This window comes from Triturus cristatus, chromosome 12, assembly GCF_964204655.1.
Source record: "Triturus cristatus chromosome 12, aTriCri1.1, whole genome shotgun sequence".
Classification (NCBI taxonomy): domain Eukaryota; kingdom Metazoa; phylum Chordata; class Amphibia; order Caudata; family Salamandridae; genus Triturus; species Triturus cristatus.
In genome coordinates this window covers 521,896,164-521,921,562 of record NC_140595.1, presented here as the reverse complement: position 1 = coordinate 521,921,562, position 25,399 = coordinate 521,896,164, and the positions used below count along the sequence as shown (strand labels likewise).

The 25,399-nt window shown below is 43.4% G+C and overlaps 1 protein-coding gene across 1 annotated transcript in view; it reads left to right on the top strand.

Annotated features, from left to right (window-relative positions):
- The window catches only part of BRD7 (bromodomain containing 7), a 257,053-nt gene that overhangs the window by 5,095 nt on the left and 226,559 nt on the right, over nucleotides 1-25,399 (top strand). Inside the window, exon 2 of the mRNA XM_085640013.1 lies at nucleotides 20,247-20,509. Coding sequence (XP_085496139.1) covers nucleotides 20,247-20,509 — 263 coding nt within the window. The remainder of the gene's footprint in view (nucleotides 1-20,246; nucleotides 20,510-25,399) is intronic.

The following is a 25,399-nucleotide window of genomic DNA, read 5'->3' as shown; positions in this document are numbered from 1 at the left end:
TCCAGGAGTATCTGGCTGGAAAAGCCATTCGACACAGGAAAGTCACGCCACAATGGCCCCAGGCGAATGGAGAGGTCTAACGCTTTATGAGGACTCTCAACAGGGTGCTGTGAATTGGAGTGGAAAGAGGAAAAGATGCAGAGAGATCGCTCCACCAGTTCCTAGATGCATATTGTCAGATCCTGCAAAGCACTACCCATTGCGCTCCGTCTCATCTACTTTTCAAGTGTGCCTGCGGGGCAGCATGCCGACAGACCCCGCTTGGCGCCATATTGAAAGGGATAGGCGGCTGTACATTCCCGGAGGGAAAACACCAAGTAGAAGGCAAGCCTTGCCCGAGGTGCTGAGTCCCCATCCCTGTGTGTGGGTGACTATACTGTGGTAAAGGACAGGCACCCTGGGTGGAAATTCCGGACACCCTACGAACCTGAAGTGTGGAGAGTCGTCGACATCAGGGGAACCATGATCTCCCCGCAAAGGGGCACGCGAACCGTGTCCAGAAATGCATCCTGGTTCAAAAAGGTGATCGAACCATGTCCCAGTCAGGACAGGGCCGCTGACCCTGAAGTAGAAGTGGACTCCTGGCCGACAGTGTGCTGCCTCCACGGACACCTGGAAGAAGCCAAGAGTTTGCAAGGACTGAATAAGCAACCCCAGATGATGTCTCACCATGTCAGAGTATATCGAGTGTGCCTTTGACCTGCAGCCCAGCCGAAGCAGTGTCCAACTCCAGCTCCCGGAGCCAGAAGTATGGTCTCTGGCCGAACCCTGCACCCAGCCAACAACTCAGAGACTTTGTGTGTGCCCTACCTCGATCATGATGTCAATGTGATTGGTAGCTGCTAAAGAAAAGGAGGGATGTTGAGAGCCATCTGGGCTCTTCTATACTTTGTTGCAGTTTGTACCACTCCTCAGGGTGGGTTTGCCCCGAGGAGATAAATAAACGTGTAAAGACTGCTTGGGTTCTTTTCACCCACACTGCCTTACTCCGTGTGTGTGTGTGTCCACTTATTGCCAGGGGACCTAGGGGTAAGCCTCCCACCGCTAGGCTCAACCCCTATAAGTAGGGCTTCATTCCTTGCCTGACCTCTGAACCATCTGGATCTCTCCAGTGTCATGGGTCCTTACTCTTGTAATAAAGTATTCAACGATAGACAACATCTCCTTGATTCATTTGGAACAACCTACTGCAACGCCATACTTCATCTGGTACCAGGAGCGGGTCAAAGAGTAGGTTGAATATAATCATTTTTTGCACAAGGACTCACCGACAGATACCTGCAGAGAATAACCCAGCGTCGTAGTGCTTTTGACATACCAACACGACTCAACTTCGTGAGTTCGCTGTCTTTCCTAAACATGGTGGCTGGAGGCTAGTTTGGCTGATGTTGGCCTTATTTGCACCTGTTTGTGTGCTGGAAGATCATGATGCTTCTTTTTTACCGCTACTGTCATCCGCAGCATTTTTCGAGTGTCTGTCGGTGTTCTCTCCGAGGAGATACACGTGGATGGTGACGCTTCGTGCTGCTCTCCAGCGGCACCCGTTTGTACCTGGCTTCTTTGTTACCCATGCAGGAGTTACGTGCATGCTGATCTTTCTATGGATCAGTCGGTTATCAGCCATACAATACGTCAGACGTCGGCAGCCATCTTACTTTTTCCTCAATAAGCTGGTTTTCTCACCGCAACGCCACAACTGTGTCAGACATCAACGGCCGTCTTACTTTCCATTCTATAAGCTGGTCTTCACACCACAACTGTGTCAGACGCCGGCGCCTTTTTAAAAATGGGAACTTGCTGCACGACAATGCAACGACGGCGTATTATTTGTTCTTCAACAAGTGCTGTTGATGGGAGCCGTGGGTCTGTATCTCTTGCATTTGAGGGGGAAACCCTTTGTTTTCCTCGCTTGTCTAACGCTTGAAGCATTGTAATATCTCATTCTCGGCACTCAGATGAGACTTTTATATATGTTTGAGATCATGGCAACTGTTCAAGGAGCAGTGCAACCTCCTCCCTTTTTGAGAATACCAGGCAGACCTGAGGTGAAGTGGCGAGTGTGGCTGCGCATCTTCGAGAATTACATTACGACTATATATGCTGTTGGGTATTCACCAGTTCGTAAAAGCTGCTCTTTTATTTAATCATCTTGGTATTGCTGGACAAAAAGTGTTAGATAACCTACCCTTTGTGATGGCTTCTTCTGGGGAAGATGTGCCGGGGAAGATGTATCTAGAGGCCACTGAAAGAATGCAGAAACAGTGCACTGATGGATCTAGTGTCCTTCTTTAAAGGCGCAACCTCTTGAAGTGTAAACAGTCTGCTGAAGAAATTATAGAGGAGTATATCGCCACACTGCATGTGTTAGCATCCTGTTGTGAGTTTGAAAACAATGTTGACATCTATATAAGGGACCAATTTATTTTTCAATTGTTATTTCAAAATGTGCAGGAAAGGCTTTTGACGTGCAAGAATACAAGTCTTAATGAAACAGTTGACATTGTGAGAAGCATTGAGAGATCTATAACAACATCCCAGGTTATGAGTGGTCAGGGTATTAGTCAGATTAACAGTCAACCTGGTCTCTCGCACGTTTATTATACTTCTGATGATTCTGTGATTGCCGTGGTTAGTAAGAGTGGTAGGCCTAAAAAAGGCGTAGGCACATGTTACAGGTGTGGTTCTAGGAACCACACGGGAAATCATCCAACTTGTCCTGCACTAGGGAGAAGATGGAATCGCTGTTGCAAGATGGGGCATTTCCAGGGGATGTGCAAAAGCGTTCCCACTTATTCAGACAAAGTTAGGATCAGTCATGTGGATGTGCCAGATAATTCTGAAGAAATCAAGGACTGTGTTGACAGGTTTTCTAATGTGCTTCTCACCATTGACATGCCTTCTATTCATTTTCATAAGCATGTTAAAGGACTGTTTTGTCAAGCTACCATGGATGGTAAGACTCTTACCATGATGGCGGACTCTGGGGCCCCTGTTACCATTTCAGCTGATTCCATGCTTCTCAAATGGTGACCTGGGGGTGTGAATTTGGTCACCTCTGATATCTGGCCCAAAGTCTTCGGTGAGCAAGATGTGCAACTTTCAGGGTACTTTGTGACATCCCTTGAGTGTTTGGGTAGACAAACTTCCACCAAGGCCTACGTGGCTGTTAAAGTGCAGGACATTATTGGTTGGTTGGATTTAGCTAAGCTAGAGATTTATTTAGATCCAGGGCATGATGTTCCAATTGTTTTAGCCGATGTTCCTGTTTTGGCGAGTACGTTTCCTAGTGTGCTTACCGATGTTAATGACACTTTTAAGGGCTTTGAATACACTATCAAACTTACAAAACATATGAGACATGCCTCACCTGTTATTCATGAAATGTGTCCCGTTCCTTTCAGTACAAGAGAGGATTTGAAAGTACTATTGGAGAGACTTACAATTGAGGTTGTCATTGCGCAAACTGACCCCTTGGAGTGGGTGTCTCCGGTCGTTTTGACCAGGAAATGGTCTGGAGATTTAAGATTATGTGTGGACTTAAGAACACTTAATCAAAGCATACTTATTGATTGCCACCCGCTACCACGCATCCAAGAGATGATGGCCAACATCTGAGTTACTATTTGTCTCCATTCCGCATTTCACTACATTCCCCTCAATCCAGCTTCTTAGTCATGGACAACATTCGTCACGACAAATGGGGCATTTAAGTACTTGAGATTCCGGTTTGGCCTAGCATCGGCGGCAAGTGCCTTCCAGAAGATGATGGATACTCTGTTCGGTAGTGCGCCTCAAGTCCATGCTTTCCAGGATGATATCTTGGTGCACACTAAAACTGAGGAAGAGCACTTGACTGTTCTTGAGAGAGTGTTTGGAGAAATACAGTTTGTCAGTCCAGCAAGTTGAATACTTGGGTCATACTATTTCAGCAACAGGCATTAAACCTAAAGGTTGTAATGCTGAAGCCATCAAAAGTGCACCTTCCGTGGTGGACAAATTTGTTCTTTTTTGGACTCTGTGAATATTAAGTACGCTTTGTCCCTGATTATGCTCTTCTAGTTCAACCTTTGCACTAAGTATTAAACAAGCATTGGCATAGCCAATAGGTCTCACTTTTGGGACCTTATAAGTGTTTAGCCATGCAACAGTTGCATAACTAAATACTTATAAGGTCCCAAAAGCGAGACCTATTGACTATGCCAATGCTTGTTTCTGTTTATTACTGCTCTGTAGTAATGGCGGCGCACGGGTGCCACCATTACTACATAGAAGTAATAAACAGGAAAAAAAAAAACTGGCTCGCGGAGAACATTAAAGCGGCCGCGAAAGTGAGGCGCCCACGCACATGCACTGTAGCTCTAGGCTACAGTGGTCGCACTTTTTTGAGCCCTCGCAAAAAGTCTCGCCAGACCAGCGCATGCGCTGGGTCAGGCGAGACCTAAAAAGGATGCAAAGTTTGAATGGTCTTCACTAGTCAATCAAACTTTTGATAGTATAAAGGATCTGGTTATTAATGCTCTTGCATTACAACCGTTTGAACCCAAAGGCTGAAACCATCCAACCATTTCAGCGATCCCTTACCATCGAACCTCTTCAAGAAAATCAGATTATCCTTACTTCCTCTTTGACCGAGGATAATTAACGCCTCTCTGCTTCAAGGGGCGATTCCAGAATGCCTTAAATCGGGACAGGTCACCCCAACCTTAAAAAACCGACTGCAGACCACACTAACCCCCACAATTTCCGCCCAATTTCCAATATCCCCACTCTAGCTAAGCTCTTAGAGAAATGTGCACACACCCAGCTATGTAGCCACATCGAACAATTCCGCTTGCTTGACCAATTCCAATCAGGCTTTTGTCGGGGGCATAGCACAGAATCTGCTATTACTCACATTATGGACGGTGCTCTACGAATGCTCGACTCAAATGACTCTTGCCTTCTGATCCTCCTTGACCTGTCATCTGCTTTTGATACGGTCAAACATGATACCCTTCTTAAGCTACTGTGGGGGAGGTGGTGGGCTACAATGGCTGAACAGGAGCTGGTGTTGGGAGCGGGCTGGCCACAATCACACAGGCCCGCAGTGCCAGCCACTGTTCTGTCTGTCAAGGACGTTGTCTGATGCTGTAACAGACAACGGCAAGCAGCAGGCAAATTGGCAGGTGGGCTGGTGAAGACAGTAGTGGCGGCAGGTCAGCTGGTTGGCTCCTTGGTCTCCAACATGTCCATCAGCGACGATGAAGCAGTCACAGTGAAACAGTCAACTGCACGTTTGGCCTCGGGCCTAGCTGGGGAACACTGCAGCCACACTTCGCTGCTCCTTCCTTCCTCATCTTCCTTCCGACGTGCATGCGTGCATACGTTAATGCGTCACTTGTAAGCCTTCCTCACTGGTAGACTGAGTCTTACTCAAAGAGGTGTAACTATAAATCGTGTCCTAAGGTAACTATAACTTGTGCCTCTGCCATGCACATTTTTCTCATCCATAATTTCACCACAAATGTTGCAGTGATATTATCAATGATGTTATGGAAGATGGCATGAGTGATATAATAAGTGGGGTAATTAACAGTGCATGGGGTGAGGGCACGAGTTATAGTTACTTGAGAGAACTATAACTGCTAAATTTCTATGATTTCGTGTTTGTAAGATCTAAACCTAACTATAACGTCCCTGGAATCTTTGTTTTTTCCTAAGGTTTTTGAAATTGTATTTTCTAACTATAACTTCCCTTTAATGTTAGTTTTTTTTCAGTGAATTTCTTCCATTTTGTAATGCTATTTCCCCAACTATAATGTCCCTGTAACGTGGGTGTGTGAGTGTGTGAGTGACTGGCTGTGTGTGTCTGTGAGTAGGCTTGGGTGTGGTTCACCATCCTACAGTTCAGCTGTTTGTCCGTTGGTATAAAACAAGCTAAAACGGTCTGTCTTCAATGGCATAGTCCCCTGTTATTGAACATTGCTCTTTATATTATCTTATGATCCTCTAGTTTGGACTTGCATAGACAGACTATGTATAGCATTGTTTCAGATTTTTGACCACCTAACTGGCATAGATCCCTTCCTTTAGCGCATTGCCATGGCGGCAGATGTAAGAGTGAGGGAAGGCACTCCAGGCGATATTTCAGAAACTTCCCTTTGATGTAAATGTTACATCTGGAGTCAAGATATGGTTGAGGTCTCAGTAAATTGTAGCTGGCTGTTGTCATCCAAGTGTGACGAACAATTCTTTGTCAGCCTGCATTGAGGTTCGCTTGATTAGTTTGTTCACCATGATTTTGAACAGGGGATAGCTATTCTGTGTCGCAAAGCGAATTTAGGTCACAAGTTTTCAGTAATGATGCCAGGTAGGTTCTTGCAGGAGAGTGGGCTCTTGTACCAATTTCCTGTCATAGGTGATAGTTTAAGGTCTGTTTGCTGGCAGTTTTTAGCTTAAAACGGCATTTGATTAATGCCCATTGCCTGGCCAAAGTTAGTTTTGTTAAGCCGAATGCCTACATCAACTGAAACGTTGACGTATGCGACTTAAATGTTTTTGCTATGACCGTGTTCAGGAGGGCCTGCCTCTTCCCCTTAAAGCCTCGCTACCTTATGTTAGGGTCAACACCAGTTTTGCCTGGATTGTTTGCAAGAGTGGCATAAGCGTTGGTCCAGCTACCTTTGCTCTTAGTTGATGGAAGGCAATCATTAGGGAACTGGCTTTCAGAAGCATGGACTACTTGTGTTGCTTGAAAGACCCCTGGCTATTGAACAACAATCGGAGATGCTTATATTCTGTGGTTGAGTTGAGTTATGCTGTTTCTAGATGCCAGGGTCATAGAGCTAGTCGGTTGCTTCACTATTACCATGGTTTTCCTTTTTCTTCATATTTATTTCCATTAGGTTCATGATTGGGTAGGCTGACATGGTGTTCAGGAGTCTTTGTAGGCTGATCTTTGTGCGGCTGATCAGAACAAGCTCATTGGTGCATATTAAGCTTGGCAGACGTATACTCCCTAGCTTTTGGTGTGTGTGCATTGATTTTTGTCTAAAGTTGGTGGTAAGTCTGACCAGAACAAATTGAAGAGGCTGGGCAAGCATGCACCCCTACCCAAGGCCCTGATTTGGATGAAACTTTCTATGGTACTCACACTTAATATAGGGTAGCACTTTTAAGAGACTAGTAAAAAAGGCAATGGGAAACAGGCATAGCAAAGTTGTGGACGAAAACCCTCACTCACCCGATGGTGACATGCTTCATCATTGGTTTCCTCCAACACACGGGGATCCCGTGTGTTGGAGGAACCCAATGATGAAGCATGTCACCCTCGGGTGAGTGAGGGTTTTCGTCCATAACTTTGTTATGCCCGTTTCCCATTGCCTTTTTTACTAGTCTCTTAAAGAGTTCTACCCTATATTAAGTGTGAGTACCATATATTTTGGAAGATATATAGGATAGAAGCATCTATTTAGTAGCCTAGTTCTTCCTTTGACCCTCTTTGTGTGAGAAAACATATGAATCTTTCTAGACAGGTGTGTGCCACTCCCCAACTTTATCTGAACCCATGTGTCCATGTGGAGGAGAATCGGGGCTTGTAGCAGGGACCGGGGAATATTCCAGCTGGCTATTTTCTGCCAAAGCTTGCTTTGCTCAGCCTGAACGAAGGCCGCCCTGTAGTCGATGAAGCAAAGGTTGAGAGGCTGGTAGTTGTTCTTGCACTGGTCTATTAGCAGTGTAAGGGCTAATATATTTGTTGTTGTGCCCATGCCTTTTGATAAGCCCATTTTGGTTGAGGAGGATTATGCGCTGTTCTGCGGCCCAGGACATTAATTCCTCCTGAGAAGTACTTTGGCTTTGCATCGCGGAGGGCTATCAGTGGAAAGTTAGCAGGATATGAGCTGTTACCTCCTTTGTAGATGGGGGATATGACCGAGCACTTCCAAGAATCTGGTATAACATTGGCTATTGTTACGCTGTTAAAAACCGGCTCCATGCTCTCTGCCCAGAACTCCTTATTCTCTTTGTAGATCGCTGTGGGGATGCCATTGGCTCCTGGGTCTCCTTCTCAGTGGCTGTTTACAATCTGTTTTTTTAATAATCTCCACTTGCATCTACAGGGGACTGATATTACTACCACCATTTACTGCCAGGCTGAGCTTAATTTGGATCCTGCTTTTTTCCCTTGGTGGTCCTTCTGAGGGGCCTTTGGTTCTGTTGGAGTGGAGTGTCATGTGGGTTAGTCCACTTTTGGTGGTGTTCATTACTGGGAAGCAGTTGAAATTATTTGACAGAAACTCTGACCAGCGCTCTTCCCATATGTCTGAGTTTGTTGCAGCATTTGTTAGACCATTTAGTGTGTTCACGGTCTTCAAAAATCTCATGTATTTGTTAATTTTGATGTTGTATATCAGCCTGGCCTAGAATTCATTATCTGCTTCTCTCTTTAGATCCCAACTGTGTTTCCTGTAACCTGCTCTCGCTTTAGCTGTTCAGAGTAAGCTTTATTCAATTTTTGTCATATAAAATCACAAAAGCAAACATGACAAATAAAAGAGGAAGACAATTTAAAAATAACTAAGTCTAAATATAAATATATATATTTCCAAAAATTAATTTCCACTTGGGTTAAAACATTTTTTAAAATATATACGCGCGGTTCTGAGAGGTAAAAAGGGAAATTATTATATAGGACATATATCACAGATAATGAAAACCTGCATATTCTCATTAATTAATAGCAGGTCTTAACGGAGATTCAACGTTTATATTTTTCCTGGCTCTGCGAACACTTTTTAAAAAGCTGGCCATAACTCCAACACTGCATATACTGTCTAAAAACTGCAAATACAAAAAAGCTTGTCAACATTGCCTCTATTCCCCTGATCGTAGTAGGGGCAAAATCCACCTCCATCTCTCCTTTCTATAAAACTTGCAGAAAAGAACCACATATATTGTTGATTGTGAAGATAACTTATCGCATCGACAGCAGCATAAATCTCTCCAATTTACTTCTGGGTAACTGATTAATTGATGAAAATTACCAAATCTAAAACGGGTTAAAACATATCTATCGTATCCACTTAATAGTAGATAAGGTTGAATATCGTATGTTATCAAAATCATTTGATGCTGTGCCACTGTTGATTTGTTTACCTCCAGGGCGAATCTGTTTGCCTCTAGATGACTCATACATGTTTTCTTTAAATCCTTCCTAGAAATAGAATTCATAAAGTCAGGGCAGTTATAATAATCTGGGTGCCCAAGATCATATATAACGTTTTTTATGTATTTCAACCAGGAAATCTTGGCGGCATGGTCCAGCTTCATTGAATCTTTAATTATTTCTTGGTTTAGACCTGTGCTGCTAGAGGTCCAGATCCTGTGCCAAAGTAGCACTGGTTGTGCTTTAATAACATCAGAAATGTATGGGATGCCCAGCTGACTGTGACAATTGTAAACAGAAGTACTGGCGGGTACTGCTAAAATAAACTTTAAAAAGACATTCTCAACAGATTGTATGGGATGTGAATCATAAAAACCCCATATCCCCGCGCCAAAGGCAGCAATACTCACACATTTTGCCTGATAAATCTTAAGGATTATCTCAGGGGATCTTCTTCCCAACTTTTTTGCGAAATTAGCCACTGCAGCAGTTGACTTCGTGAAAAGAAGACTCCTATTTTTGACGACCTGGCGCCATGAACCAGTGCGATCAAATAAAATGCCTAAATATGTGAACATTTTTGGATTCTACCCTACTGCTCTCAAGGGCTATGCTTCTACATGTCTGGCTCCCTTTACCACAACTCATGATATATGTTTTTTTAGAATTCAGTTTTAAACCCAGATTGTCCATAAAAATGGCATAAGAAGCAAGTGCTTTTTGTAGGCCTTCTGAGTACGGCCGTCATTACTACATCGTCCGCGTAGAGAAGGGAGGCTATCGGGCGTTTGTTAATATATGGTGGGTCCCTTGCCTTTTCCGCCAATTCTTGTTCCAAGTTGTTTGTGTATAAAGTGAACAAGAATGGCACCAGGATGCATCCCTGTCTGACTCCCCTCTCCACTTTAAACAACGCAGTACATTCCCCTTTAGTTCCATATCGGACCTTAGCGGTCGCCCCGCTATACAATTGTTGCAGAAACTGAACCAGTAATGGTTCCACCCTCATTTCCGTTAAAAATTCCCATAATTTGCTGTGTATAACACAGTCAAAATCAGCTGTGAGATCTACAAACGGCAAATACAATTTCACTGCCTTAGCCTAGGTGTATTTTCCTATTAAAATACTAAGATTTAAAACCTGCTCTGTAGTTCCCAGTCCCTCCCTAAACCCATATTGTACAGCTGTTAAAATATTATTTTCCTCTGCCCATGTGCAGTCGATTTAAAACAATTCTTCCTGCTACCTTCATTAGAGAATCTAAAAGAGATTTGGGGCGGTAGCATGCTGGATTGTCCCGATCCCCCTTCTTAAAGATGGGTACAATGATTGACTCTGTCCATGTTTTTATAAAACCCTTCCCACAGCAGGCCTGAAGGACCCGTGTTATTAGTGGAGTCCAAAGTGTTAGATTAGATTTAAGCAAGTCAATAGGCACCCCATCTGGACCAGGGACATTACCGCTCTTGCTTGCATTTATCGCCCCAATGACCTCCTGATGTGTAATTTGGAGATCAACAGATGAGAAAACAAGGGGACATCCCCCATCTGCCTCAGAGGAGGCGTTTCCCTTTCGTTGTCTTCATGTGAATTGTAAACATTGGAGAAAAATCAACCCATTTCTTCTCATCTATTGCAGCTTCTACCGTTGGGCTATTAGGCTTACTAAAGAACAGTGCATTAACTGCCCGCCAGAAAGAGGCACTATCTTTACTCAGAGAGGCTTCATAGAGGCTAACCCATGCATTTTCTTTTAACTCATTCCTTCTTGTTCTCCGTGCCTGATTATATGCCTTTCTACACTCTCTTATTTCTTCCTTATTCCTAACTGCTTTATGTAGGGCCTTCTTTAACTTCGTGTAAGCTTTAGTACAGTTGGTATCAAACCATCCCTGACTACGGGTGCGTGTATCTTTACATTCCACCTTAAGCAGATTTTGAATAACTAATGTTATTTGAGAAAATGCCGCTAATGTGTCTTCGTGTGGGGCACTTTCCTTAAGCATGTTATGATTGGGTTATAGGCCTTGGTAACAATTTGTTTATTTAGCTCCTCTGTGTTACAGCTAGACCATCGTAAGGTGTATCCAATTAGCTTTCCCAATGATATATTCTGGGTCCACGCTATCCGCTGATTTTGTTGTCGCTCTAGCATAGTGGGAAATGTGATACAAATGCTTAACGGTAAATGGTCACTTATTACGTTTTTGTGAGTTTTTTTTAGTTTGAGATATAGGTAGCATTAGCAATTTGGGCCAATTATGAAATCTATTGTCGATTCCAATCCCCTACCAATAAAAGTTCTCTCAAAATCCACTATAGGGGAGCATAAACAGTTAGCAAAACCAAGGTCGTGTGAGAATAAAATTCCATTTAGTTAGTCCCCTCCGGTCAGAGTGCAAAAAATGAGTCATAGGGTCCTTATCTTCTAGTATTATCCCGCAGTTGCCTGCCATACCTAAAGGACATAAACCTATATTAAAATCACCACCCCATATGATAATCACATCTCGACCATTAGCTTCCTTTATCTTAAGCATATCTAGATTAAGCATCTTCAAAGTTACCCCAAATTGCTCTTTTGATGCATTATTGTAAAAATTAATCAAAGCCAGAATACACTTAGTCAGTATGGATCAAAACAATTTGAAAAACACTTCTGACTTTAACATTTCAATCTTAAATACCCTGACCAGATTTGAGACATAGATATAAATTCCTCCCTTAGATCTTCCATGGATAGAATGAACTGCTGGGGTGTGCTACGTCTTAAAACCATTTTGATGTATTTCCTCTACAGCCCACGTTTCTTGTACACACAAGATGTTAAACTTCTCAATTAAATCCACCCAAACAGAGTTATTCAGTTTATTGTGCAAGCCTGCCACATTCCAAAAATGTACTCTCAAAGAGACGCTCTTAGGTGAGACTGAACCTTTAACACATTCAGTCTGACACATGGGGTCTGGCCTAGCCTGTGCATCTCCACTAGGTTTACACTCCCGACTCTGTGCCTGTCTACTACTAATTGTACATCCTGAACCAAAAGCCTGATGACCACTACAGTGGGGTGTCCTCTTTTCAATAGTTGGTATGATGACCTGTTCGTCAAATTAGGGTCGCATATAATCTGTGCTTTTAGTCCTCCTTTTGGCTCTCTCTGCATTGATTGTTTGGATAGTCAATCGATCTCGTCTAATGTCTGAAGGGGCGCATATCGGTTCGTGACCTCTAAATTATAATTTGAAGGGTCAGAACCCTGAGTGAAGGGGTGACTTTCATTTTGTCTAGTGCTACGCTTGGGCTGATAAAAGAAACCCAGCGGTAAAACATTAATATCGGTGTGGGTGATATTTTTATCCCAAGCTCTACTTAGGATTTCTCCTACTAGAGAGGGGCTTCCAAAAGTGAGAACAACACAGTCTCCATGGAAAGTTTTTCCACTGTTGCCAACCCACCCAATTCTCCTGACCATCTTAAATTCTTTAAACATAGCTTTGGCCAATCCTACCCTCTTCCCCCAACCAGTGTATGGCTTTGTTCCGCAATGCAACCCAGGATTCATTTTCCCCTGGGCAAGGAGGAGGGACATTGGCCAAAATTACCACATATGGTGTTGCAGCAGGAGGTAGATTAAATTGTGTGTACTCATTGTGTTTTCCTTATGAGGAAAAGGAGTCTGGGGAACTCTGGTTAATGACTCACACACTAGTCTCTCACCCATGTGTCTTCCACCCATATGTCTTCCGTTCACTCCTACCCCCGTATTCATAGATAAATCTCCCCTCCCTGGTAGACTGTTCTGCGTGCTTGCTAATATTTTTGCATGCAACCTGGACCCATTAGTCTTGCTCACATCTTCGGGTTTTAACACTATATCCTTTAAGTTTGTAACTTGGTTTTTCAGAGGAGCAGCTATTAATGCAGAGTTCTGTATATTACTCTTTAGATCGCCAGGATTCTGATTGTCAAGAACTTTCTCCGGGCTGTCCTCAATCTTGTCCAGCCTGTCTGTCAATGTAGTGATAGACTGTTTTACAAACTTGGTTAACTCAGTTACTAAACTTGTCACCTTCCCAATCTCACTGGATGATACTTGACAGCTATTCTTTGGGCGGGGAGTGAGATCCGTACTCAGTCGAGTTTGGGTTTTGATTTCTTTTCCCTGCTGTTTATTCGAGGAAGTTTTGGGCATTCTAGGCTCTGTAGGGATAGCATGCGTGGTAGTCTCTGGGCTAACTATTGTTTGGGTGTTGCAAGATCATTTCGGGGGGGGGGGGGTAAAGTTTCTGACTCCAAGTCACATATTGAGATGTCATCGGATATAATTTGGATACAACCATTTTTTGATACCCCGTCCTTGTTGACCATATTACTATTTTCACTCGCCCCCTTATCACCCACATTTTTTACTTGATCACTCATTTTTCGATCCGGAGGGGTCCATACACAATGTCTCTTCCACCGATGAAATTTGCTTCCCAATAGCACCAACAGCCCCAGTAAGATAGTTGAGCAAAGTCAAACTCGCCTTTTTTGGCTTTCTCAAGGTTTTCGGCGAGTGGCCGGCTGTGGTCTTTCTTTTCCCCATCCTAGTATCCCCATGCAGTCAGATATGTTAATAAAAAATACAAAAGACCTTCGTTTAAATTGAACCACCAATACTAAAACAGCAGTAGAACAATACGGACAAATTTCAATGTCTACGGGGTCTTCATGTGCTGAACCAGCTTAATATGATCTTTAAGCCACACAACCATCCCTTAGTTCATGAATAAATAATAATAGCTTTATATGTCTTACTGTTCGTCTTTTCAAGCGGCCAGGGTACCCATTATCCAGGGATATATCCAAGGCGGTGTTTAATATAATAATCTAAGGAATCCGTACACGCAGCCAGCAGGGGGGCCCAGCCTAGCCTCCTCCGGGCACCGCGGGTGTTGAGTTGTGCTTCTGAGCGTGGAGTCAGTCCCGCCCTCTCAGGTGTGGTGAGAGAGGACTGGCGTTGCACTCTGGGACTTGGAGTCCCACCAGAGTGTGTAGGCGCACTGCGGTACGCGGGGCAAAAGGTGACAGTGTTAGCTGTTCAACTTTAAGAGATTTGTCTCCTGCTGCCTTTTTAAGTGCACTTAGCGCTTGATTTGCTTTGCGTTTTAAGCCTTTGAGTTTGTAAGAGACTGGGATCCTGTTGGCCAGGGCCTGTCACTGGCTCGGCGTATTGCTCTGCAAGCCTCCTAGTGAGCTGAGCCCAGTTTTTTAGATCGGCCTCCGCTTGGGCTATACACTCCTGAAATGTTGTTTTTGCAAGCTCCCAAAGATTGGGAGCTGAGCCAGTTGACCATTTTATATTCTTTTATTGTTCTAAAATATATGGCTCTGGCATCTTTGCAAAAATGTTAATATATTACTGCAACTTAATTCTCTTTGCTTTTTAAAAAATAAAAAAATCTTTTTATGAACTACTTGTAGTGCACCGTATCACATTGTTTTATACAAAACCGGACCGGTAGGAATCCGTACATTGTAGATACATTTCCACATCAACCTGTTCATTATCATTAACTTAATCTTACTCCCTATCAACAACCTTCCCTTGCGTTTCACCCTATGCCCGCCCAGTACACCTCCCACGGGACCAGTTCTTTTCTCATTTCCCTGGGCATCCTGTGCTCTGATAGACTGGTGTCAGCTAGCGGAGAACACTGTATAAGTCTTCTTCCCAATCTTTAATCCTTGGAGGTTCAGCACTTCCCCATTTCCTGGCAATGGTTTGTTTGGCTTTGTTTGCTTTATATGCCTCTCTAGAACATTTGCGCCGGTTTCATTCATCAAGTTCTGAACCAACACATAGCCATGTTTCACCTTGTCATTATACCATGCAAAAAGCATTCATCCATACAGAATTCAATGGTTTCCTTTTCAGTTTGTTGGACCCATATGATTTCACCTAATTCTTTGCATCCTTGACCATGTCTGTAGAAAGCTGACTCTTTATACCATATACCAAAAAGATGTATATTGTGTAGAGAGTCCAGGTATCCTTTATGAGTGGACAGGGGCTTGCTTTTAACAACCCAATGGTGCTCTTTGTGGCAGTGTGGTTGAGCATCCTTAGGCTTAGCAAAGAGGAGTGTTAGACATTTGTTGCATCCACACAGTCAATAAATGATCCATAAACACACACACTTAATAAAGAGATCGACACCAATTTAGAAGAACAGGACGTATTTTTATATATTTTTAGACACCAAGAACTTCATTATTGTGTAAGTACTTTTTAAAATAGCAGGTTTGAAGAAAACAGGTAAATACACTTGTATTGTCTCTTATGCAGTGATGTTATCCAATGGGGAAACCATATATATACTCCGTACGAGTACTTACCAGTGACTTGCAGGGCCAATCTTCTGGAGTTAAGTAAGTATGGGGCAAGGTCCAAGTCAGCACCAACAGGTCACCTGGGTGGGCTCTGAGTCGTCTGGGTACAGAGGTGCTTTTCGGCACTGGGATCCCAGTTGATTTCAATGGGAAACAGAAGGATGCAAGCTGGGACTGGGGGGCCAGTCCGGTTGAACCCACAGCGTGACTTGATCCTCAAGATGCTCAAGCACATAGGGACACCATTGGTCCACTTCTCCTCGGGCTGTGGGGCTCAGGTGCAATGGTGCTTTTAGGCATCCGGTCCGTGCTGCAAGAGTCACTCGCGGTTGAAGGGGCTTGCACTAAGAGGCTGCAGGCAGTGACTGGGAGTCCAGTCTGGGCAAAACCAAGGTGGGGTTCGACTCTGGAGGGTCTCAGGACTTCATTGGTCCACTTCAACGCGGGTTGGGGGGGGCATGGGTGCAGTGGTGCTTTCCAGTGTTGGGTTTTCGTGGTCCAGAGTCCTCGTAGTACTTCTTGGGTGCCTGCAGGGTGAGGGTAAGTTGCTCCGCTACTCCATGGAGGATGGTGGTTGCTCCTTGAAGTGCTTGCAGGCCTCCCATGCTTTTGGAGGCAGAGCAGTTGCAAGATGAGTCGTCTTTGGCGCAATTGTCGGGACAGCAGGCAGACTGGCAACGGTTGGCACCAAGTCAGTTGCTGCTCCTCAGTTCTTGCTCTTAGTGGCTCTTGGGTGTCCTTCTTCTTAGGTTGATAGAATCTGCTTTCCTGGTGCCAGGGGCTCCCCTAAATACTAGATTTAGGGGCATTAAGGGGAGTGAAGGGCAGAAGTCAATGGGCTACTTACCCCTGGGGTCACTACACCCCCTATATGACCACATCCTGTGGGAAGTGGGCATAACCCTGACCTAAGTTCCTAACTCTGCCATCGTCAAGATGGCAGAATTGTCTTAAAGGGGGGCACATCAGGCAGCTCACCATTGGGGTGTGACTGGCCTCGCAGTGCACCACGCCTCCCTGCATATATAAATTCCTGCCTATATTTGTGGCAAATGGGCGTAGGGCAGGGGTTGGCATTTCCCCTGTTCGGAAGGTGTGGTCACATATCAAAGGTGACAGAGGCTTTTGATGCCTCCTGCCTTGATATGCTGAATATCTAGCCATCCTGCTTGGAGGAGGTGACAACACCTCCTGCCAGAGCAGGCATTGTTTCTGCCTTCAGAGAGCGTAGGCTCTCATCTGCAGGGGGTCAGAAACATGTCTGTGGTGGCAGGCTGGTCAACTCTAGACAGCCAGCCCATTAGAGGCTCATAGGTTTCGGGGGCACCTCTAAGGTGTCCTCTGGATTCATGTATTAATAAAACCTCAACTGGAAGCAGTGTGGGCTTATTAATATAAGGTGTCTGCTACCATACACTATAGATTTCAGTTAAACCATCACATAGCTGAGGTTCTCATTTGCCAGTGTCCAGCACATGTACTTAAAATGGCTCCCTGTTCACTTGCAATATCTAAGAATTGACATCACAGGGGCATTTTTGCTCATGCAGATTTGGCCACACATGTAGTATAGTGCACCCTGCCTTAGGGCTTTAAGGCCTGCTGTAGGGGTGGCTTACCTATACTGCATGCAGTGTCTGCAGGCATGGCACACAGGAATGTGTGCCATGTCATGTTTGATATGGATTTGTGTAGCTTAACAGTTGCCCAATAGGCATCACAGCTCTTCTTGCCAATCACTTCAGTGTACCTGAACATGACCAGATGACGGGGGTCTATCACAAGAAAAAAAAGCCAGGTTTTCAAGGGCTTCCTAAATGGCATATGGAGCTTCATACTGGCCAGATGGAGGGGTAGGGTGTTCCAGAACTTGGCCGCCACAAATGAAAAAGCTCTCCCTGCCCATCTCTTCCTGCACACTCTGGGGGTGACCAACAAATTGTGACTTGCCAATTGGAGAAGTCTACTTGGAGAATACCACTGAAACATGGATTTAATTCCTCCCGGGCTTACACTGTAAAGTGCTTTGTGAACAATACACATGGCCATGGAGGTGATCTGCTTCTGTACAGGGAGCCTGTGAAGTTCATGCAGTCCTCTAGAGACTGATATGTGTTTAAAAATGCCTAGTGTCAGTCTGGCTGCTGCATTTTGCACCAGTTGTATTTTGGCAAGAATAATATTTTTTGTGTTCAGATAGTGTGTTGCACTAATCAATCCTAGATGCGATTGATGTCATGGCCACATGTTTCCGTACATGGAATTGAATGGAAGATCTAATGATCCAGAATCAGGACAACATTGCATGATTGATCTGAAGATCCAAGGAGAGTACAATAGCCAGGATGACTCCTTAAATTGTTGGCTGAATTGGTAGGGATGGGCAGTGCCCCCAAGATGTGTGAGTTCCAAACATCAACACCTACTTTTTTTCTCCGTTCAACTTGAGAAAGTTCTTGCTCATCCATGCGGCCACCGCCTTTAGCTAACGACTCATCCTGCATATAGCATGTGGCGTGATCTACAGGTTGAATAATGTGGGGCTCAGGGAGGATCCTTGAGGGACTCCACAGGGTAAAGAAAAAAGGGTCAGATTTGTGTTCCCCTAAGATCACCATCTGTGTCCTGTCAGTAAGAAAGGATGTGAGCAATTTTAAAATCATGTTGCCGATACCCAAAGACTGCAGGCGTTCAGTTAGAAGGGTGGGTGAGATGATATTAAAGGCCGCGGATAAGTCTAGAAGGAGCAGAACCACGGCTTGCACTTTATCAACTAGACACGTATGTTTTCACTTTTATCTGCACCAAGGCACACAGTCTGCCATGTCAGTTTGCATGTTGATGATGAAGGGTCCCTTAGGGTGGCACAATACATTCTGCAGCCCTTGGGGACCCCCTTTAGCCTCTTTGCCGTACGTACCAGGGCTACCATTTACTAGGGACTTGCAGCAGGTGCTAAAGGTATTGCTAATTGGGGGAACAATTGTACAGTTTAGGGCAGGGGTCTCCTACCTTTTAGGTACTGAGAGCTACAGTATGTTCAATTAAATGAATTGAGAGCTACTAATATTATTAGTGTTGTATAATCTCCATTTTTTATGTGTATAATAATTCAACCATTTGAAAGCTTTCTAATTTAATAAGCTGGGCTGCACACAGGTGTGCTACTCCGAGGTAGCTGTAGAGGTACAGTAGCTCATGAGCTACTGGTTGGAGACCCCTGGTTTAGGGAAAGAGATCTGGCACTGGGGACCTGGATATCAGGAACCCAGTGCACAGGATGCTTGTTTCCGGTCCAGGGAAGACCTGGCTTGGCAGTTAGGGCTGGATTGTTTCCACGAAGAACAGGGTCAAGACTGATTTGCAAAGGGCTGGGTCTGAACTAGTGTGGCGATGTGAGTTCAATAATGGTGATGGAGTCAACCCAGATCTAATAGTGACGGGGTGAGTTTCAGGGCTCCATCCATCATCTTCTTGTGTTTACCCTAAGTTGGCAGGGTATGGCCAGACGTGGGTCCCTTGCTCCCTTTGCCACTAGATTCAAGCTAGCCTGGCTGATGAAGGGTGTTACCCCGAAACAGGTCCCAGGATGCTTGTTTCCAGTCCAGGGAAGACCTGGCTTGGCAGTTCTGTGTGGACTGTTCCCATGAGGAAAAGGGTCAAGACTGATTTGCTTTTGGCTGGGTCGGAACTGGGTGGCGAAGTGAGCTACAAAACGATGATGGATTCAACCCAGATCTAAAAGTGACTGGGGGTGAGTGTAGGAAAACTTTCAGCGTTCCGTCCATCATCTTGATGTGTTTGCCATAATCTAATAATGCCAGCCTGATTCATTCAGAAGCATTTAAATACCCCTAGTTAGTAATTGCAAGTGTGCGTGTTTGTTTTGTTTCAATAGGAGAGAATGATGACACTATTTAGTTTGAGGCAACATTTGTGCACCTTTTTGCAAGAATGTACTGAAACGAGAAATAAAGGAATGATGTAACCTGCACAGTCTTTGGCAGTAGCCTTGTTATGTTCCAGTATTCCATTGGGCCATGACATGGCTTTAAGCTATGTTTTCTGGAATTTATGCTTCTTATTTAATGAAAATTCAATAAACCGTAGGATCACGTACTGCTTACAATATTTTCACATATTACTCTATTCAAGAGCCCAAATGTTATTGTACTACAATAATTCATGTATTCTGCTTTGATATAACTGGTTGTAAGCAAAGTTGGGTGTTTTAGTGAGATAATTCAGAAATTTGGTGAAAATACAAACTCCAAATGTGAACCCCAAGGAGATGTCAGAAATCTCTTCTGTTTCAAATGTGATTTTGTACTTTGTAGAATTGTCTGAGCGGAGGGTAGTTATTTTGTATATCTGGGTTGTTAATCTAATCCAAAAGGTAGGCATGAAGATGGGGAGCTAGTGTAATTGTGTAAGCCGAGTATCTACAGCTAAAGTGATATTCTGAAAGGTTATTACTTTCTTGAAAGACAAGTCTTCATAGAGAATATGGGCAAGTTCTTCTTTAGGTTGTTTTAGGAAGTATCTTGTCTGAGGGAGCCCTGCTGTGTGGAATAGCAGAGGATTTTGGATTTTAGACTGGATCAGACAGAATTTATTAGTAACTGTGCCAGCATAGTGTTTTATATGCTTATTTACTTCCTGGATGCTAGTTGTCTCTAAGACATTTGTCACACTTATATTCTCTCCTGATTCTATTTGAAGAATATATTGAAAAACCACTAAAGCTGGTGCTTAAAGTTGGTGGGGGTGAAGTCAAAGAACTATCTGCATCGAGACTTGGGCATGATGCCAGCTTCTATGAGGATCGACCAGAGCATGAAAAGCATAAAGACAAGAAGAAGAAAAAGAAACGAAAGGAAGAAAAGCCGACTGAAGAAGAAAAGAAAGTAGAAAAAAAGAAGGTAGATAAAAAGAAAGATGGGAAAAATAAGGAAGACCGAAAAAAGGATGAGAAGAAGAAAAAGGTAAGAATGTGATTTTCAATATTTCTAAACATTATTATTATTATTATTTGTGAGCCTCACAGGCCATCTTTATCTTGTGGTGATTGCCTGTAATGATGAAAGCCAGGGTAAAAGATAATGGGGGGAGTGTTGCTAGGCTGAACATGATGGCCGCATCTCCTGTTTGCTCCAGCTAAGCACCTGAAGACTGGCAAATAATGAAGCAGTGCAAAGCTATCCATATCTGGGGTCGACACTGTCTGCGATGGAGAGGAGAATGTGATTCTTTGTGGAGGTTGTTTTGAGGATGAAAAGAGGCAAAGGAGCCGATGTTCTCTCCACCATGGAGCTCCACTGCAGCAAGGTATTAGTTCTCAAGCTAGCCCTTTGGAATCTGTGAAGGTGGATGCAGTCAGCATCTCCTTCTAGGATGAGCCTCAATGGTGCTATCCCGGTACATATCTGGAGTCGTCATGCTGTCCCAGTGAGTACTAAACACAGAGTGGACAAAAGCACCCCTTCAGCACACTGCAGAACCAGTCAAAGTCTGCTCTGGAGGAGTAAGAGGAATCAGGAAAGTTGGACCTAATCTGAGGCTTCTGCCCTGGTTCCCAGAGACCATTAGAGAGCACACCACAGTGGGAGAATACAAATTGGAGAAAACCTTCATTTGGTGAAGGCACCTGAACAAGTACAACTACTTTATGGTACTGCACCCGTGTCCAGTCATGGTTGGCAGTCAAAGAAAAAGGAAAGAGGACCCCTGAAAAATAATATAAGAGCAGGACCAGGGGAAATAAGACAGTCTACTAACAAAGCAAACCCTGCCTGGTAAATGGCTATAAAAAGTGCATTAAATCATACATCCGAGATCGCAAAAAGTCGAACTATAGCCCAGACAGGATCACAGCAAATCTCATAGCTCAGTCTTTCTCATGAGATTGAACACATCAAATGTATTCATTTTTGTTAACACATTAATGTGGTTTATAGATTTTTTTATGCAGTATAAACAATAGGAAGGAGTACAAAACCCAACATTTACTCTGGAGTATAAAGAAACCTTCAGACACACATACCAAAACATTCCCATACTTCAAACATAAATACCATACACCAATAAAAACAGCAAAAAATGTCTGTCAATAGACTAGGAAAAAAAGTTTGGTAATACCAAATCCTTGTTTTATATATACATCAGTCTATTTCATAATTTCCACTACTAGATGGCTCAAGGTTCCTCCACCCAATGGGACTCAAATTAGATAAGTATCCTGGTGTGGACAGTTTCAGTGCAAGCAACGACACGCTTTTCGTTATAAATCTCGCTCCGAGGTCGGCCTTCTCGACCAACATGGGAAACAACAACTAGAAAAGGTCCCCGGGGGGGTTCCTGCGAAATGAAAGGAGAATCAATAAGAATACACTGGGCTATATGGAGCAACCTACATGACGCGAATAGACGACTTACTGAAACAAAAGACCTTCTTCCAGGATAGCAGCAAAATATAGGATAGAATCATGAATTGACAGTGCCGTCAACCCAAATGGTAACAGATGAGCAGCCTACAGGAACGATTAACCAAAAAAGCCGACAACATGTTTCAGTTTGCTGAGAAATGCAACTGTTTTGAGGATGCCAGGATTACCTTGCTGTCCAAGTCTCGGTGTCGTGACATGTGCTATGAGGTTCAAGTGAAGAACGATGCAATGTATTCCATTGTATCTGGAGCTCCTGATGGCGAGATCATTGGAATGCACAGTGCACTTTGTTCCGCCAGTACTTTGCAGGTCCCATGTAGACAACTCCCCTCTCCTCACGGTCCCCGAAGCTCCAGTCAGCTTCTTCTAGCATCTGGCAGCTTCGGAGGTGGCCCCCTCTGCCTTAGTGTCACTTAGCCATCATCGTACATTGAGCGGTATTGAGTAGCATCAGAGTATGTGGCTCATGTCGGCGTTGAGTGTGGAATCGCTGCCTCACTCCTGAAAGCACCTGTTGGTGTGAACAACAGAACAGCGCCGGTGTGGCCACTCTGCTGTGGTGTCTACTCAATATCACTGTCTTCTACATTCTCTTAATTGCTTAAGTGATGCTGATGCTTTTCACCGCCTACTTGCACATCCTGGTGTCACAGTGGTATTTGGACTCCTAGAGTTGCTAGTGTTACCCCCTTCTGTGCCATTTTCTCAGACTTCAATTAAATAGTAGCATCCATTTTGTTTTCCCTCAAGCCTTTCAGAACGTCTGTAGGGACGTACATTAGGCAGAGGTTCACATGAAGCAATGACAATGTAAGATCGGGAGAGTAAGGCTAATTTCAAGTAGAATAGAGGCAACACTAATGAGATTTGATGATTCAAATGTGAAGAGTGGTCAAATTAGAGTAAGGAGCAGTTTGTAGTTTAAACCTCCTACAAGTGACCGGAACCACAATAAAATGGGCAACACATTGTGAAATGAACCATGTACTGCGGAGAAGTACCTTCGCAGCCACAGGACGAAACAGTTTGCCCTTTATTCTGACCCCTGGGATGGGTAAGAAACAGGTGGAAAAGATCGAACCGGAACCTGGTCAGGGGAAAACGGTTGTACGAGTTTGTAAACCCCAGCAAGTACGACTCTACCGTCAGGGTGGTCCTTAATATTAAAAAAGCCATCCAAATATTTCCACAATACCTTTGAAACTTTCACAATCCTTTACACTTGTTTGTACCATTCCACTGGTTTTTCTCTCTACCTGGGGAATTCGTTCGTAAATGACAATATATCTCGACCAAGGGACATGGACAAACCCACCTCCTGGTACTTCTCTCATCGGATATACTGTAGCATCATCTGCTTCTGTCCCTGACTCTCTCAGTGGATACAATGGTAAAACCACTGAAGTCACTGTTGTATCTTCCTTCTTTTTAGCCCATCTTCCTTTCCAATGATCTAATTCTCCCCATTGTTTTAGTGTACTAATTAACTCTTTAATTTGCAGACGTTTCCCTGAAGCATTTAAATTCTCCAAATCTTTATCACTGAAATCTAATCTGTATATCTTTTGTAGGGCTTTAGACTTCTATATCTCAACTCCATACGCTTGTGCAATCCCAGCAATTTTTTCATGTAAAGCTTTTGCTTTCTTTGTAATATTTTACACATAAATAGTAATTCCTCATCCTGATATTTCTTGCTCCTTCGGCTGCGTACCTTCTCCACATTTTCATTTGTACATCCCATTTTGCTTCTAAATATCTACTCATGGTATTCTTGTATTTATTCTGATTCCTATCCCTTTTTCTTTTGTATGTTTCATATTCCCATTCATAAAGAGCTTCATACTGCAATGGTCTAGGAGTAGGTCTCAACTCATTCATCTGTCTCCTTAGATTTTCTAAAATCCTACTATTAAAAGTGAAATTTTCTTGAAATACTAAAACACCATCTTGCTCAGTGTATTTTATCCAGTTTTCTAACAAAGTGCACGTATGGTAATCCCTTCTTAATGACATAAAAGAAGCAGGTGTTCCTTCAGGGGGCACAGGAATTCCTTCTCTAATGGGTATAGGCTTATCTATACTAAATAAAGTCTTCAACAATTTTAATAATTTCATGATTAATCTACACTAAACTTAAACTAAATAAGTATTCTTGAACAATCCTTCTGCCGTATTATGTTTTTCTACTACCAACCAGAATCAACCACAGTGTCTAATCCCAGCACGGTTCACACCAACCAACCAATACCAGCGCGGCACTTTTTGTGACGATTTCACATCAACTGTCCAATACCAGTGCAGTAGTTCTGTGACGTCAGTATACCTCCTGCGACTGACCCTCCTTTTACAAAATCAGCATCAGTGTTTTCAAAGTCTTTCACAAACAGACTACATAAAATACCATCTTGCCTGTTCCACTAAAAGAAATTAATCGATAGAAACATACTCTCTAAGATTTCTTTCACTTCTAGCTAAACCTTGACCAACGCGATTTTACCCTCACTCAAGTGAAAACTCTTGGTACTTCTCCAGATGCGCTTTCCAAAGGTACCCAAATAAATAGCCACTAAATTAACTTCAAAATTCCCTGTGCATTACTGACAATACAACCCTTGCTCAGCACTGCAGCAACAGCAGACCACGCACTTCCCTTCGTGTTAACCACACTAAGTCCACCCTTTGGCTTAGCCAGGGATCTTAGTTCTAAGACGGCCCGTTACATCAATTCCATTCAGGTCAACGATGGACCACACATATAACAAAAAGGTACGTAGTCAATAAACGTCTGTCCCTATAAATTCCGTCTTCTTCATTATCTAGTATGATTAGTCTAAACCAACCATCCGATGCAACTACCAGAAACTGATGCAGCGGAATCGGTGGAAATTTATATCAAACTACCAACATCTGTCATAATTTTCACAAACTGTCAATAACTCATAAAAAAAATACAAACTCTGATAACTTAAGTCACTTTATATCTAGTATTTCAGAATATGAATGGCCAATACACAGACAAACACAATCAGAAACATTATAATTGTCTTCATTTGTTTGAAATGTTACAGGTAAATCACAAGTAAAAGAAATACAGTTTATAGTAAATTCATCACAATATCAATGACTTGCGGCAGTGGAGAGAAGGAGAGAGAGAGACAGAAGGATAATCATTGCAATTATAAAAGTGCAATTTTTTTTTTATATTCTTTTTATTAGCATTCATCGACATAAGATATACATACAGTGCAGAGGGATCGGTACAATCTCACTTGGTATACACAATAAGCAACAGTTTTCTGTGATATCACATTATAGGGCGATTTACGGGGTAAAGGCGTCATCGTGGTCAATGCTACTTGGTGGGCTGCATATATCCCCCCGATACGTGATCCACGGGCTCCATATTCTGGACCATTTTTGGGGGCA